Here is a 15,973-nt window from a genome sequence, read left to right as displayed (position 1 = left end):
GCGATTGGCGAGCGCCGCGGGGCCGCTCTGCCGTGCCCGGCGCGCCCCCCTCGCGCCGCCCCATTGGTTCCACCCGGCGGCCCCGCCAGGGGAAGCGTGAGCCAAGCGGAGCGTCCCCATTGGCTGGGCGGGACCACGGCCGGGGGGGGGGCACTTCTGGAAGTTTCCATGGTTACCGGGGGGGGGGGCGCCGCCGCCTCCCGGGGGCACCGGGGGTACGGGGGGGTACCGGGGTTACCGGGGTATCAGGGGTTACTGGGGGATACGGGGGGCCCCACCCGGGGGAGATGCGGTGAGGTCGGGGCCGGGCCGGTGTCACGGCCGGGCCCTGCGGGGTCTCCGATCGGAGCCCCCCGGGGACGAGGTGACACGTGTGTGCCCAGAGCTCCCCGGAGACACCGGGGCCGGTCCCGAGCAGCCGCCGCCCGTCCCGCCGGTGCCGGCAGGTCGCGAGCTCCCGCCGTGTCGCGACACCGCGCCCCGCACGCGCAGGCCGGGCCGGGAGGAGCGGGGCTGTCTCGGCCCCGCCCGGCCCGGCCCCGGCACTACAAGTCCCAGCAGCCCCGCGGCCGCGTGCGCAGAGCCGCGCCCGGCCGGGCCGCAACGGGGCCGGGCAGGGCTCGGGCCGCCGAGAGACCGCCCCGGGGCGCGGGACAGCGGGAGGAGGAGCGGCGGGAGCGGGAGGAGGAAGGCCCGGGGCCTGACAAACCCTCTGCTTCTTCCAGGGCAGCGAGAGGGAAGGCGGGCGGCCGAGCGGAGACGGAGCCGAGCAGGGTATGTCGGATGGGGGTATCGCGATAGGGCGCCCGGGAGGCGCGGGGAGCGGCGCGGGGGCGGCGGGAGAAGTTGCCGGTGGGGTTCGCTCGGGGGGTTGCCTGTGCCCTGCAGCCCCTGCCGGGGGGCCCGGGGGGTCGCGGCTCGGGGGGTTCGGACGCCGGGTCCCTCGGCAGCGCGGCCTCGCTGCTCCGGCTGCCGGTCCTGCCCGGCTCCTTCACGGCTTTTGTGCTGGGCAGGTCTAACACTTGAAACTTGACGAGTGCGGTGACTTCCCTTTTCGGTTGCTCGCAGACCCCCAACGCCGGAGAGCTCCGTCCAGGCACTATCAGGCTTTTTTCTTGCAAAGTCATGATCCCGCGCTCCTGAGAGCTGTCGGGATGGAGCTCTCGGAGCGGGCATGTGACACTGCACTTACTGATAGGTAAAATGCTATTTTGGTGGACGATGCAGTTGACTCACAAGTAGAAGCTGCAGTTTGGAGAGGATGGAGGGGGAATGGCACGGGCGGTACGTGAAATCTGAAACATTCTGTAAAAGTGGCAGGGTGGTGGCTACAGGAAAGAGACTTTTACATTGCTGCTGCCGTGGAGGGTTCCAAAATATTCAAGATACTCCACACAGCGGTTTTGGCGTGAGACTTGTCAGGTCCTGGAGAATATACTCTCCTCGGTAGCAGCTGCCCTCCCTGGTAGTCCCTGGATGGGCTGTTTCACTGTGGGGAAGGGAGCTGCTCTCGGGAGAACGGGCTGGGAACAGGTTGGTTTTGTCAGTTTGAGCTGCTTCGAGTTCTGCACTTGTTCTGACTGAAAGTTTATTAGCGTGACCCTTACCTAAAGGGGAGCTCCTCTTTACAGCATCACAAGCAACCGGAGTAGATCTTAGTCTGATTATGTGCTTTTATTGATTTTATGCAGTGCAGTAATGCCATAATAGATAGTTTAGTAGCCAGGTGATCCTGTGCATTACCAATCAAGTTCTGTTTTGGGGCAAGGGAAGCAAGGTGCTCCTTGCCTGTGCATGGACAGTATGTCCAGTGCTGGCTGAGAGCAGCCTCTGGGCAGGAGCAAACTTCAGGGATGAGTTTCTTACTAATGTCAATTAGACAGTGGAACTGCATTTTGCATTTAACACATGTGTTTTAGATGGTGGGTGTTGTAAATCTGAGAGTTCAGCAGATGAGCCCTAGGTCGTGGTGAACCACCCTACCCAAAAAAGGGCTCTTTTAGCTCGACTGTAGCAGACAGGCTGTTAGCTTGTATAAAGAAATGGGGCTTGTTAGTTGCTACTATAAATATTAATGAGAAAAGAGGTACTTCATCAGGGCTGAATTAGCTTGGAAGCTATTCAGGCTTGCTTAGGAGTTATTTTTCAGTAAGAAGGAGTGATTTCAGTTGTGCCTTGCCCTGCCCTGCCTACGTTAGATCTGCCCAAACTTGCTCTGGAAGTTGTCTTGCGTAGTGAGACTCAGGAGGAGCAACTAACCCTGAGCAGGAAATGCTGGAGTAGGAAGAAGAATCTGGTGTACCAGCAGTATTTACCACTTTACTTAATCTCTTTTCTGTCAGGTGAATCACAGACATACTCCATAGGGATGTGGCTCATTCCTGCATGTCACAGGAGAAACCTACAGACTTTTTAAGATGGAATTCAGCACCTAAAGATTCAATGTCATGTTTTCCAGGACTTTTAAGAGTAGGAAGGAATCCATGTCCTGTGTTCATCAAAGGATAGACTGCCTCAAGTTCTGAACAAATTTGTGCTGCCAGCAGGGCAAGGCATCTTGGATACTGTCAGCTCATGCAGTCTTTGTTGTTGATATGTGGAGCATCATGAAGAGAAATTGTTTGAGTTGTTGTGCCAAGCAGCTCTTACTGTGTCACAGTTATTAGTAGGTTCCTGAGAAGTCTTGAAATAACTGACAGAAAATGGGAATGTTTTTGTATCAACATGTAATTTCAGGATTGGAAAATAATCTGCACGTAGCAGGAGATATTTAATATCTGTTGTTTCTTCAGCCACAGCAGGCTGTTGGATGTCTAAATGTCCTAAACTGTCTCCTTTATACAGCCACATGCAGATACCTGCTGTTCCAGGTGTGGAGCGTGGTACTCATAAACCAGGTTGCTGGATAATTATGGCACCTTTTTGTTTATGAGGAGCTGATAAGGTAATCTGACAGTGTTCTGGAATTGGCAGGAGCTGGAGCTGTTGGTGCTCACTCTGCTCCAGCACTGCCTCTGTGGTGTGTTACCAACCACTGACTGGGGCTGAGTGCCCCTAAAGCCTTGTCCCCAGCTGGCCCGGAGTGAACCTTGTGCAGCCTGTCAGGGGTGCAGCTGCTGTCCTGTCACACTGTTTAAAGGACAGGACAGTGTTTAAAGGGAAGAGGTTTTTGGGGAGGAGCAGTGTGTGTCAGTAGGTGTGTTAGTGGTACAGTAGTTTCTCCTTTCAGGACAGGCTGTGTTAGTAATACCAGGAGCTGAAGAGAGGAAAAGCACATGTGTCTTGCTTGGCTGGGTTTTTTGGGTTTCCTTTCCTGAGCTCTCCTGGAGCACCGTGTGTGTTAAACTTCACATCTCTGCTGTTCTCAGGTGTCTGAGAGACCTCAGGTGAAGACAAAGTTCTTGCTGTGCTTGTGTGGCTTCAGAATAATTCATTTAAAAACTGGTGAAAGGCAGTGACAAGATGTTCCTCTCCATGGAGGTGGATCTCAGCAGCAATCCTGGGAGTCAAGTCAGTTGGATTTTTATGGAGGTTATAAAGGCAGGGAAGCTGCTGATCCCATTTTCTTGTACGTAGGGTGGAAGCTGCTGTCGTGCAGTTGTCTTCCTGTGGATTGACGGGAAAATCCTGTGGATTTTCACAGTTCCTGACAAAGCAGTGGTACACAGTAACCTGCTGTGGCTCAGTTCTGAATTAATTCTCCTCTTGCTTTCGTTATTTCTGCTGCTGTACAGCAGAGGCAGATAACACAGACACATGGGTAGTGCCAGCTGATAGGAGGTTATTAGGTAGTCACAAGACCAGTATATTTAGAAGTGCAGTTGCAGCCAATGGTGCTCTTCGGAGCCCTGATTTGGGCCTGAAGTTCATGGTGACCATTTAAAATCAAAAATCAGAGTGCACAGCAGTGGGCAATGTCCCACAGCCACTCAGGACCCGGTGTGTGGGTAAGGGCTGAGGTGCTCTGTCGTGAGGAGGTGCCCAGCTCCTGTGCTGGGTGTCACTTCACTTTCCAAGTGGGTGTGAGGCCCATTCTGTCAGGTTTTTTTCAGATGGCATCACAAACATTTACTACTGTGTTTGCAAGCAGTAACAAGTTTACTGCTGATTTTTTTGTGAGCCCTTAAATTCTGAGACAAAAAATAAATTTGTTGCAAGAAGTTGTTATTTGTTTCTCAAAGAACTTTGGCAGTAACAGCAATGTTTCTTTTTCTAATCATTTCTCTCAGACTGTCCTAGTTAAAAATATCTGAATTAGCACATCCTTCGGGTTCCTGTTGTACTCTCATCTTTGGGTGCATCAGCTGTAACCACTGGTTAGGGTTGCTGGGTTTTTGGGGGGCTTTTGAGTTTTGTTTTTTTTTGGGGAGCTTTATATACTCAGTTGTCTGTATATGCTGGGAGGGGTCTTTACACCATTTGGTGTAATAAGACTGCAAATTTTTATGCATAAAGACTTTGTGACAGCTTCTCTGTTTGTCTCTGCCTGGGTTCTGGTTGTGAAGTTAAAACTATAGATGAAAGAACTTAATTACACAAGGAGCAGTGATGGTTGTCAGTGCACCAGGTTATCAGGCTGAAAAAACCCCAACAAACGGGAAACCTGTGCCTAATTAGGGAGCTAATCTGTGTTCCTACTGTTCAGCAAGGATCACCTCCTGCTATGCTGAACAGTGAACCACAGATCTTTAAAACACTAAAAGGGGAGAGCACTGAGCCAGCACATGGTACATTATTTGTAGTTTCTCAAGCATGGACTGAATTGTGAAGCAAGACCTGCCCAGAGTCACTGCAGGTTGTGGGAAGTAAGTTTTTATTTTAACTGTAGTATGGCTTTGGAGGGTTCCTCAGCAGAGCCCTCTGACATATATCCATTACTGATATATGCTGCAGGTAGCTGTTGCAGATGATACACTTTTCCTTCCTAAATTATCTGGTGTGGCTGTGAGTTCTGGTGGGGAAGACATGCAGCAGTTAATCATCAGTTCCATGACCTGCATGATTGTATCCCTTCCCTCATCAGCATTAATGCAGTTGATGTTTTTTCCTCCCATAGAGTTAATTTTTAGATGGATTTGCTCCTGGAATGTGTCTTGACTGGCATGGTACTCTGCTAATTGAGATGTTCTCTAGTTGTGAAGTTGAAGATGATGTTAGGTTCAGACAGAACAGTAGTTTGTGTAGATTTTAGCCCCTAATGTGCTGTGAAAGACCACGGTTGTTTCAGTTTTTCTCTCTTTAAAACAGCAGTTTTGGATCATGGCCCAGAGAAGTATTCTTCTGAACTGAAATATTTGAGGAATTTTTTTTGAATGAATTCTACTGTTGAGCAAAGTCTACAGACTTATTTCCAGCTTCTGCCTCATCTGGGTATTGATACTCCTTGGGGTTTGTTGGTTTTTTGTGGTTTTTTTTGGGGGGTTTTTGTTTGTTTGTTTGTTTTGGGGTTTTTGTTTTGTTTTTTTGTTTGTTTGTTTTTTAAATTAGTAATCCTTTTTTTTTAGCAGAAAAGAGCAATACTGGGAGGGTGGTGCTTCTGATGCACCAACAGGTGAGAGAGGTAGCTGCCCAGAGATTACAACATCCAGGTGCTTGGGTAGTGTTGTGTTACGTGGATGGGCTTTAGGATGAAGGAGTAAAGGCAGAAATCTTTATGCCTGTTCCCCAGACAGTGAGTGGGAATGGGGCTGGTCTTCATCTCCCTGAGCTTGTGTCACCTAAGATGAAGTAAGAGCCACATCTGTGCAGGTGATGGCCAGATTCTCCCCTCCTGTGCTGGACTGTGGTCAGGAGTTGGGCAGTGCTGTGCTCCTGTCTCAGATCAACAGTGCCAGCTGAAAACACCCTTTGCTTCTCTGCAAGTGTCCCTGCTGTGCTGACAGAACAAGGGTTAATGGCAATTAGGAAACCTTGCATTAAGAAAGAGTGACTCAGTGGCTGAGTGCTGGGCTGGGGGTCTGAGGGAGGGGGCACAGAGCAGGATTTGCTGCCCGGTGTGGGGGCTGGCAGGGCTCCTTCCCTCCCTGTGGGACTCACTGTGTGGTTCTCTGTCGCTCAGTGGGTGCTGTGTCACCCCTGGCTGCCCACCATGGTGAAGCTGGACATCCACACGCTGGCTCACCACCTGAAGCAGGAGCGGCTCTACGTGACGGCGGAGAAGCAGCTGATCCAGCGGCTCAACGCCGACGTGCTGAAGACGGCGGAGAAGCTCTACCGGACAGCCTGGATCTCCAAACAGCAGCGCATCAACCTGGACAGGCTCATCATCACCAGGTGACTGCACTGCTGGGGCTGGCACGTGAGCCAGCGGATTCTTCACGCTTAGAATCTGGAGTCCTTTGCTGTGCTAACCATAAAAATAGCGAGGTTTTAAATCAAGCATCAGCAAGGGAACTTACACGCATGAAAGTTACTTGTTGGCCATTTAGACAACTTTTTTTTAATACCTGTGTTTGTTTTGCTTTTGTTTGGGGGAACAAACTCTCCTGAATTTGCAGATGACTTGTAGTAACTGCCTGGAAAGTCTTTTTTCCTTGGTGGCTGTCTGGTTAATAGTTTGACCACGTGGCATCTTTTAGGAAGATCTTGTTTACTTAAGAGTTACTTAAACTGTTTCAATGTTTTTCTTTAAAGTGCTGAAGCTTCTCCTGCTGAATGTTGCCAGCATGCAAAAATCTTGGAGGACACACAGTTTGTGGATGGATATAAGCAGCTGGGATTTCAGGAGACTGCTTACGGAGAATTCCTGAACAGACTGAGAGAGAACCCGAGGCTTATTGCATCCTGCCTGGTTGCTGGAGAGAAGCTCAACCAGGACAACACTCAGAGTGTCATTCACACAGTCTTTACCTCCATTTATGGCAACTGCATCATGCAGGAGGATGAGAGTTACCTGCTCCAGGTCCTCCGTTACCTGATTGAGTTTGAACTCAAGGAGAGCGACAACCCCCGGCGGCTGCTCCGACGAGGCACCTGTGCCTTCAGCATCTTGTTCAAACTCTTCTCTGAAGGACTCTTCTCTGCAAAACTTTTTCTTACTGCAACCTTACATGAGCCAATTATGCAGCTTCTGGTTGAAGATGAAGACCACCTGGAAACCGATGCAAACAAGTTAATTGAGAGATTCTCCCCAGTACAGCAGGAAAAGTTATTTGGAGAGAAAGGCACAGAGAAGTTCAAGCAAAGAGTCCAAGAGATGGTTGACTCCAACGAGGCCAAGCTGGTGACTTTGGTCAACAAATTCATTGGCTATCTCAAACAAAACACTTACTGTTTTCCTCACAGCTTGAGGTGGATTGTGTCACAGATGTACAAAACGCTGTCGTGTGTGGACAGGCTGGAGGTTGGGGAGGTCAGAGCCATGTGCACAGATCTTCTTCTGGCCTGTTTCATCTGCCCTGCAATCGTTAACCCAGAGCAATATGGGATCATTTCTGATGCTCCTATAAATGAGGTGGCAAGATTTAATCTGATGCAGGTATGATTCATGTTAAAGCAGTCTTAAAATTATACATATGAGAAATGTTCTTGGCCTTTTTTTTCCCCACCAGAACTGATGCTGCTGCAGTAAAGGTACTGTCTCTCTTATAAGAGGAATGCCAACAAAATATTTGTGTTAATTGTTACTGAGAAGTCAGGCTTTGTCTGTTTGCTTAAAATACTGGCTTGAAGCAACTGACAGCATGTATTCCTGTATCCCTTGGAAGAGTTGCAAATGTCCTGTATAAAAGCTGGTATAAGGGATGGAAGCTAAAGCACAAAAACGACTAAAACATGAATTCTGGAATGTGTGTAAATGTGTGTTGCTCTGTTCCTGCTAATGTTAAATATTGTGCCAGGTATTGCAAAAAATAGTGGAATATTTTGCTGAAACCTCCTTGTTGTCTGGCAGTAATGCCCAGTGTTTCTGGTGGGCAGCTCTCCTGTACCATCAGCCCTCAGAGCACTCCCCAGCCCTCATGAGCAGGTTTTGTCTCTGTGCAAATAATTGGCCAGTGTAATGATGGTACATGGAGGTGTTGTCTGAAGGTGTTGAGCAGCACTCCTCTGACTGAGGATGTTCCCCACACGAGGAACAGAACCTACTTTTTAATGTTGTCTATAAGCTGGGCAGGGAGTGCCTCTCACAGCATAATCGTTGTGGTGTGTTTTACACAGTGCTCTTCTGAAACCCATTAGCAATCCTCTCCTGTGCCACTGCTCGGGTGCTGTAGCAGAGCTTGCAGTTGGCAACTCTTTAAATTGAGGGTTGTTTTGCAGTTGGAGATTAATAAGGGGTATGTGCTCTGAAATCGGGGTTAACCCTCTTGCTGTTTTTTCCTCAGTAAACTATATGCAGGCTTTGAAAACCTCTAGGTTTAAGATGACCTAGATTCAACTCTCAATTGTGACGTGTTGTAAAAACAAAACATGCTTTGTTCCTGGGAGGGGGAAGTATGGATGCTCACAGCACATTTTCTGTTAAATGCAATGACTGCTTTTTTTCTAAAGCTTCTTGCGTTTTTTCTGCCCTGAAAGCAAGCACAAGACTGTTCACTCAGAAGTATTTCTTGGAGTATTAGTTGAAAAAGGATTTAGAATGGAGGAGTTTTTTTGAGTATTTTTTGTGATTGGGTCCATCATGTTGTTTTCAAAGGCTTATTCTTTGTACTTCTTTTTCATTTCAGGTTGGGAGGCTCCTGCAGCAGCTGGCAATGACGGGCTCTGAGGAGGGAGATCCACGTACCAAGAGCAGCCTTGCTAAATTTGACAAAGTAAGAATCCAGACTAAAAAAACACTAAAACTCAGTGGATACGTCATCATCCTTCTGCAGTCTCCTTTTTCAGACATTGCAAAGGACCTACTAAGTGTTCAACTTCCAAGTTACATGTACTGAAAAGATTGAATCCTGCACAAAGCTGGGGGGAAAAAAAACCCCTTGAGCTCTGGAATTCAGTGTCGGGGATTCTTGCTTCTACTCTGACCTAACACTTCTTAAAAGAAAATACAGAACAAGAAATTAAAGCAAATTACATTTTAGACTGTGCACAGGAAGTGTCCAAGGCCAGATTGGACGGGGCTTGGAGCAACCTGGTCTAGTGGAAGGTGTCCCTGTCCATGGCAGGGGGGTGCAACTGGATGGTCTTTAAGGTCCTCCCAGCCCAAACTGTTCTGTGATTTTATGATTCCATGAAATGCTAAATTACTGTCTGTGGCTTTTCAACTGAACCTGAACAAAACACTCTGATCTGAAGACAGCTTTAGTATGAAGTCTGGTTTAACACCAAAGAATTTGTTAGTGCAAGTAACTTCTGTTCCTTTTTTTTTTTTTTTGCATAGTTGGGCTTTTTTGTTCAGCTTTTGCATTTTAGTATTAATCTTCTGAGAGTTGGACTCTTGTGTGCCCCTTCCAACTCAGCATATTCTGTGGTTCTGTGATTCATAGCCATACAGCAGTTACCTTCCTCAGAGCAACAGTGAAACTTATGGTCTTTGTTGTACTGTCAGATGTTTAAAAATCTGTTGATATCCTTGTGTAATTTCCAGGTTTTTGCTAATTCTAATTGTTACACAGTCATACCACAAAGCTACACATTTATTTTAAAACTAACATTCAGAAACTGATATTGTGTGTTGCTTCCTTGTTTCACTTTTGGTCTGTGCTCAGCAGATCCTTCAGGAAGGGGCAGTTTAATTGCCATAAAACAGTTTAATTTTTTAAAAAAGTTTTAAGAGGACACTTAAGTAACACTTTTGAATGCAGAAAAAAATGGAGGAAATACTATAACTGACTGCATGCTTTCCTTGCTTGTTCTTCAGGGGTTTTGATGGTATCTGCTACTCTATCATGGGATTTCAAAAGTAGGAAGCAGAACTTAACATCGTTCTGTAAAGTACTTAACTCCTGTCATGAATTTCTTTCCAAACCCCAGAAGTGGTCTCTCATTTGCAGTCTCTTCCTCCCCCTGCAGAGCTGTGTTGCTGCTTTCCTGGACGTGGTCATCGACGGGCGCGCGGTGGAGACGCCTCCCATGTCTGCTGTCAACCTGCTGGAGGGGCTGAGCAGGACCGTGGTGTACATGACATACAGCCAGCTGACCACTCTGGTAATGCCTCACCTTCCTGAAAAGAAGTAGTGTAAACTCGTGCCCATATGTGGACACAAACCAGGCTGGTCTTTTACAATTCTTACACACTAACTGTAAATGTTTAGGTTGGCTTTATGCGCAACGTGATGTCGAGCGATCAGCTTAAGGAAGATCGGATGGCTTTGGAAAACTTGTTGGCAAACTTACCCCAGAACAAGCCAGGGAAAAGCAGCAGCCTTGAAATGACTCCATATAACACCCCCCAGCTTTCTCCTGCTACCACTCCAGCCAACAAAAAAAACCGGTTACCGATAGGTAAGGGCTGCGAGCGCAGCCTCGTGTGGTTTCTGTGCCTTGGGACATTTCTGGGCCATTGTCTCAGGCATCTCCTGGGGCTACTCTTTGCCTACACCTTCAGTTCTTACTTTTTCTGTGTAGGTAGTGAAGAATTTTCTTTAGCATGGAAAGCCAGGTAACTTCCTTACCTCGTGATGCAAGTAGGGTGGGTGAGCTTCATCCTCCGGGTTGAACTTGAGAAAAGCAGTGTAGTGGTTGGCAGTCATAATGGTAGTGGTTGACAGTGATAATAAAGGCAGAGTTTAAAGAGGGGAAGCAGATCTGGGAGGGAAGATTGCTTTAGAAAGCATTAAGATGTAAGCAGAGTTGTTTAATTAGTGGGATAGAGTAAGTTTAACATTTTTCTGTCTCAGAAGAGAGCAAATGGGGAGGAGATGAGCAAGCAGGAGCAGGACTTTCAGAGCATGTGCCAAGAAGAGAAGCTTTCTCCTTTCTCCATTCTTTGTCTGCTCTAATTCCAACTGTCAGTGTTCTGGAATGCAATTTTATGTTGATTGACTTATGTTTTTTGAATAAGATTTCTCGGTCTTGAACTTGTCCTTTGCAATAATACTTTGTTTTAAGATAGGAAGTGTGGTACTCTTAGTCAGTGACTATTTATGTGATAAATAATCAGTCAGTGATCGTTTCTGTGATTATGACCACATGGGATAGTTTTGTTTGAGAGATTTGGTGTCTGTGTGTAAAAGGATGAAAATATGCAGAGCCTGATAAGTGGCAAAAAAACCCACAAAACCACTCCCAAGACAAACCTGTCCCATGTTGTTTTAACTCTGCTTCTGAATGACTCTGGTCTTAAGCCTTTAAAGTAGTGGCACAGCAGCATTTGTTTTATGGTATAAAATAGCTTTTGCTCAAAGTTTTTATTTCTTTTGTTTCATTTTAATGCTTTCGAAATCCAGGACAGCAATTGGCAGCCATTACTGCCTGGGACACCTCTGCCACCAATCTGTCAGCTCACATAACTCTAGTAACCCCTTTTGGTGGGTAATGCCCTCTTTCTGTTCTTCTCTCTGAACCTTTGCCCTGTATCACGACTCCAGCATGTCTTTGGGTTACTCTGGCAATCAGTTCCCTTTTCAGATTTCTTCATTGATTTCTGTGTGAAACTCAGTTTGTGTTCATGTGGTTTTTGAGAACCCTTCCTGTGCCTTTGTGTGATAATCAGATTTTGGCTGTGACTTCTGCACACTTGCCTTGTTTTCCCCAGATCAAATAAAGAAATAATTGGTGTCATGCTGCCATACTTAGGAATCTTAATTCCATGTGGGCGTTTTTGCTTCCATGGAGCCAAACATGGGAATCTGAGGCCAGTTTAAAAGATAAGAGTCACAAAATAATCAGAGTACACCACCTGATGTTCTATTGTATGTCTGTGTTTAAGACACCTGTTAGAATTAGATTTCCAGCTTTTTAGGTGAAAAAAACCTTCTAAACAAATTAATCAGAGTTTTAAACCACAGAAACCTAGACTTTTTTTGTTGGTAACAAACTTAATTTTCTCATTTAACATATTAAAGGTCTTTCTGTGATTGGAATATGCTGAATTTGTATAGACAAACAGGACATAGTGTACCTTGTTTCTCTACTTCTTTTTTGTTGAAAGCTTCCTTCATCAATACTCAAATTTAAACACCAGTTCCATATCCCAAAGTTTAATAAGACTTTGATTTTGTAAATTTATTTTGTATGTATTACTAATTGAAACACTATAGTTCTGTATTTCCATTGTATTGTCCTTTTTTCCTCTTTAAATAAGGAAAAACTTTCTAAATTGACATTTCAAAATATTTTCTTAGCAACTCGTAGCAGAAGTAGATCAAATATTCTGATGGATCAGCACGGAGATCACGAAGGATCCTCCCAGGAGACCATCCCAGAAGTTCAGCCAGAAGAAGTGCTGGTGATTTCTCTGGGGACAGGCCCACAGATTACTCCAGGAATGATGTCAGAAAATGAGGTATCCAGAGACGATGACAGCTCAGATATTTTGAACAGTGCAGCCTCTGTCTTCTCAGTAGCAGAACAATGAGGTTGTAACACTTAAGTTTTGGTAGTAATTGGAATTAAAATCCTTACTTTATGTTACTGAACTTGGGGCTTTTAGCTTTCAAATTTCTCTTTGTTAGGTGGTTTTTTTCCCTTCACTTAAGATGTTTAAGAGCAAACCTGAGCTATTTTTGTTGAGCCTGAGGAAACTGATGCAGGTGCCCATCCCTTGGATCAAGGGACACAGGTGAATGGCAGAACTGGAGCACCGATCCCAATGTTTTTGGCAGCTCAGACTTGAAAGGCAGAGGCCCAGCTTGTTGTGAGGGCAGAGCTGTGCTATCAGTGCCATCAGTGCCTGCAGAGTGTTCTTAGGGCAGGGCTGCAGTTACTGCCTTTTCTTTCTCAGGCTGCAGCACAGCTGCTGCTTCCAGATTTGCTGCCTTGCCTGGAGGTTGGATTATCTCCTTTGGCAGCCTTATGGAGAGCAGTTTCCATGTTACACTGGTCTGTGGGGTGCTGAGGGAGTCTGGCTCCGTTATCAGGACATGCCTGATGTTCACAGTGTGGTATCTTGCATTGTCCCCAGGCCCTGACTTGGGAGATTGCTGCCCTTTTTCAGATGGAACATTAGAAACTTGATTGTAACACTGACAATACAAGAACATGCCTCCAATATTTTATTTGCTATTTAGTTACCTGAGAAATAGATGATTTTAAGGAAGTCTTGTTTCTTTCCCCACTCTCCAGGTCTTAAACATGCAGCTTGCAGATGGCGGGCAAGATGTCCCCATTGACGAAAACAAACTCCATGGTAAACCTGATAAAACCTTGCGCTTTTCCCTCTGCAGTGATAATCTGGAAGGAATATCTGAAGGTGAAGGGCTGCTTAAGTCTTGAAGAAGTTTTGTTGCTCTGTTTTTTTGGGTGTTTTTCCCCTTAACTCTAAAAGGAAGGTGTGTTAGATGCAGCTTCTCATCTTTGCCATTTTGAAGGCCATGTAATGTGAGAGCCTGTCTTTTCTCTTAGTTGTTCAGAGAAAAAAGCCTGCAGCTATATTTTGACCTACAAAGGCATAACCAAGTCTGAGAACTAGGAAGAGGAAAACCTAAGTGTGTTTAGAAAGACAAAACAGAGGGATTTTTTTTTTTTTGAAACTTAAATGTAGTACTAGTTATTAAGATAATCTAATTTAGCTCTTAACTTGGGCTTCTCAGACTTATTTTTCACCATGTTTTAATAAACTGTTACATATCTCAGAATAATTTCTGGATTCTGGACAACTCCTTTTTATGAACCTCAGACACAACAAAGCACAGGTGTCTGTGGGATGGGAGAGGTTTGGGCATTATTTTGTATAACTTCCATAACTTAGTTTTTGCTCTCTGTCTCCTCAAAATAAAGAAAACAAATTCACGGACAAATTAATGGCAAAGACTTTATTGACTTTTTAGTTGCAGCAAAGTACAGTAGTGGTGAGATTCAGTATTTTGTATAATTTCTTCTTATTTTTCTAGTGAATCATGTCCCAGATTGTTAATGCTGTGTTATTCAAATTAGATTTAGAGTAAAATCTCTTCTCACAGGTCCTTCCAATCGCTCCAACTCGGTGTCCTCACTGGATTTGGAAGGGGAGTCGGTGTCAGAGCTCGGCGCGGGCCCCTCGGGGAGCAATGGTGTGGAGGCTCTGCAGCTCCTGGAGCACGAACAAGGCAGGTGCCAGTTCTCATACAGCCTGAGGAGCTGGAGATGGCAAAGCCAAAGTCCTGCAGAAAGAGGTTGCAAAATGCGCTAATTCAGGAAGAAAAAAGTAGATGTTTTCCTTTCGTGATCACTCTTGCATTTATTTGTGGTTTCGTGGGGTTTGGTTTTTCCCAAGAAATATTTCTTGTAGTCTGTTGTTAGGAAAAGGAAATCACCTGGAATTTTCAGGCTTAAGTCCTTTATAGGAAACTGCTTGTAAAGTTTTGCTTGATATCAGGCTTTTCCCTTCAGGAGCAGGGTGATCTGAGTTGGAGTAGGTTAAAAGCATCTGGATAGTTTCCTATTTAATGTACATTTGTCAAACACTGAACAGGTTTCCCAAAGAGACTGTGGTGCCTCCAGCCTGGAGATATGACTGGACATGACCATGAGCAACCTGCTGTCACTGATGAGGGCAGAGGGTTTGGGCTGGATTGGTCTCTAGGGACCTCAGCTTTTCTGTGGTTAGTTCTTCTACAGGAATTGTATCAGTTTCTTGATAGCACTACATTTCATTTATTTTGTCTGTTGATTTGGTCAACAGGTCACCATGTTTACTTCCAGATTTTTCTTTTTGCATCTCAAATGTGTTTTCAGACAGCATCTCTTGAATAGTATAGTAGTGCTTTACAGGCCTCACTTTAAACCACTGCCTTACCTGACAGAATTACAGGGTTGGTTGTTTGAGGTATTTTTCCTAGAATGCACTCTTCCAGGTTTTCATCTGAAGTAATTGGAGAAGCCTTTCAGAAAGCTGAGAACTGTTTATTTCCCCACAGCCACAACTCAGGATAATCTGGATGACAAGCTCCGTAAGTTTGAAATCCGTGATATGATGGGTTTGACTGATGACAGAGATATATCAGAAACTGTGAGCGAAACCTGGAGCACAGATGTCTTGGGAAGTGACTTCGACCCCAACATGGACGAGGACCGGCTGCAGGAGATCGCAGGTAACTGGTGCTGCACCGGGTACGTTCTCGTGCTTCGCTCACTCTGGGACCGCGAGGCTGCGGAGCCTCCTCCTCCCCTCCTCAGCAGGCTGTGCCCACGGAGCAAACTGCAGCTTTCCCCTAGGAGGATTTTGTGTGCATGACCTGGATTGTATTCAGTTGCTCATTTCTTTTCAACATTGTGTTTCCTGGTGGCTTTGTTAAGGACACTTTTCTCTCTAGAGCTGACTCCAGAGCCCAGCTCTAGCCATACGCTTCGGCTTTACTTTTGCAGGTGCAGCTGCAGAGAACATGCTAGGCAGCTTGCTGTGTTTGCCAGGTTCAGGATCCGTGTTGCTTGATCCCTGCACAGGTTCAACCATATCAGAAACCACAAGTGAGGCGTGGAGTGTGGAAGTATTACCGAGTGATTCAGGTCAGAATTGGGCAGTTTTTGCTTATTTCTTTAGCATGATTCTAAGACTCTTCCAGAGACATATAATGCAAAACAACGACCTCTTCTTTCTTCAAGAAATTATTGTCCTAGGATTAAGTTAGTGTTTATGAATACTTCCAGGATTAAAAGCACAAATCCTTCCTAGGCAGAGAGAAGATGGAAAGCATTGGGAGAGACTTACTGTTACTTAAGAAATTCTTAAGGGCTGAAGGGGAAGAGAAGGGTTTGCAAAGCAAACTTGCACTTGCTTTCCTTCCCTGTGATATTGAGTAGGGGCCGTACAGTTCACTGTGGTTAGTGAAGATGTGACTGTATCCTGTTGTGTCTAAGAAATACAACACTTAAAACAGTAAACACTCCTTAGCATTCCTGTGCAGACAGAGCATTGCTGTCTGTGCAGAGTCCTGCCTTCTGTATCAAAGAATAT

General features: G+C 45.8%; 1 protein-coding gene across 8 annotated transcripts in view; it reads left to right on the top strand.

Annotated features, from left to right (window-relative positions):
- Window positions 1–142: 142 nt before the first annotated feature.
- GAPVD1 (GTPase activating protein and VPS9 domains 1) overlaps window positions 143–15,973 on the top strand; it is a 29,936-nt gene continuing 14,105 nt past the window's right edge. The window contains exons 1-13 of one of the 8 annotated variants that reach the window (XM_032708238.1): window positions 143–215; window positions 726–774; window positions 6,059–6,273; window positions 6,634–7,477; window positions 8,667–8,753; window positions 9,952–10,086; window positions 10,194–10,383; window positions 11,328–11,408; window positions 12,225–12,385; window positions 13,165–13,291; window positions 14,001–14,126; window positions 14,937–15,110; window positions 15,463–15,525. In XM_032708238.1, the coding sequence (XP_032564129.1) occupies window positions 169–215; window positions 726–774; window positions 6,059–6,273; window positions 6,634–7,477; window positions 8,667–8,753; window positions 9,952–10,086; window positions 10,194–10,383; window positions 11,328–11,408; window positions 12,225–12,385; window positions 13,165–13,291; window positions 14,001–14,126; window positions 14,937–15,110; window positions 15,463–15,525 (2,299 nt within the window). In that variant the 5' untranslated portion in view covers window positions 143–168. Of the gene's footprint in view, window positions 216–632; window positions 775–964; window positions 1,199–6,058; window positions 6,274–6,633; window positions 7,478–8,666; window positions 8,754–9,951; window positions 10,087–10,193; window positions 10,384–11,327; window positions 11,409–12,224; window positions 12,386–13,164; window positions 13,292–14,000; window positions 14,127–14,936; window positions 15,111–15,384; window positions 15,526–15,973 lie in introns of those variants that run through there. The other 7 variants (XM_032708236.1, XM_032708237.1, XM_032708242.1 and 4 more) reach the window with 7 other exon arrangements.

Source organism: Chiroxiphia lanceolata, chromosome 21 (assembly GCF_009829145.1).
Source record: "Chiroxiphia lanceolata isolate bChiLan1 chromosome 21, bChiLan1.pri, whole genome shotgun sequence".
NCBI lineage: Eukaryota > Metazoa > Chordata > Aves > Passeriformes > Pipridae > Chiroxiphia > Chiroxiphia lanceolata.
This window is presented reverse-complemented; position numbering and strand designations above follow the sequence as displayed.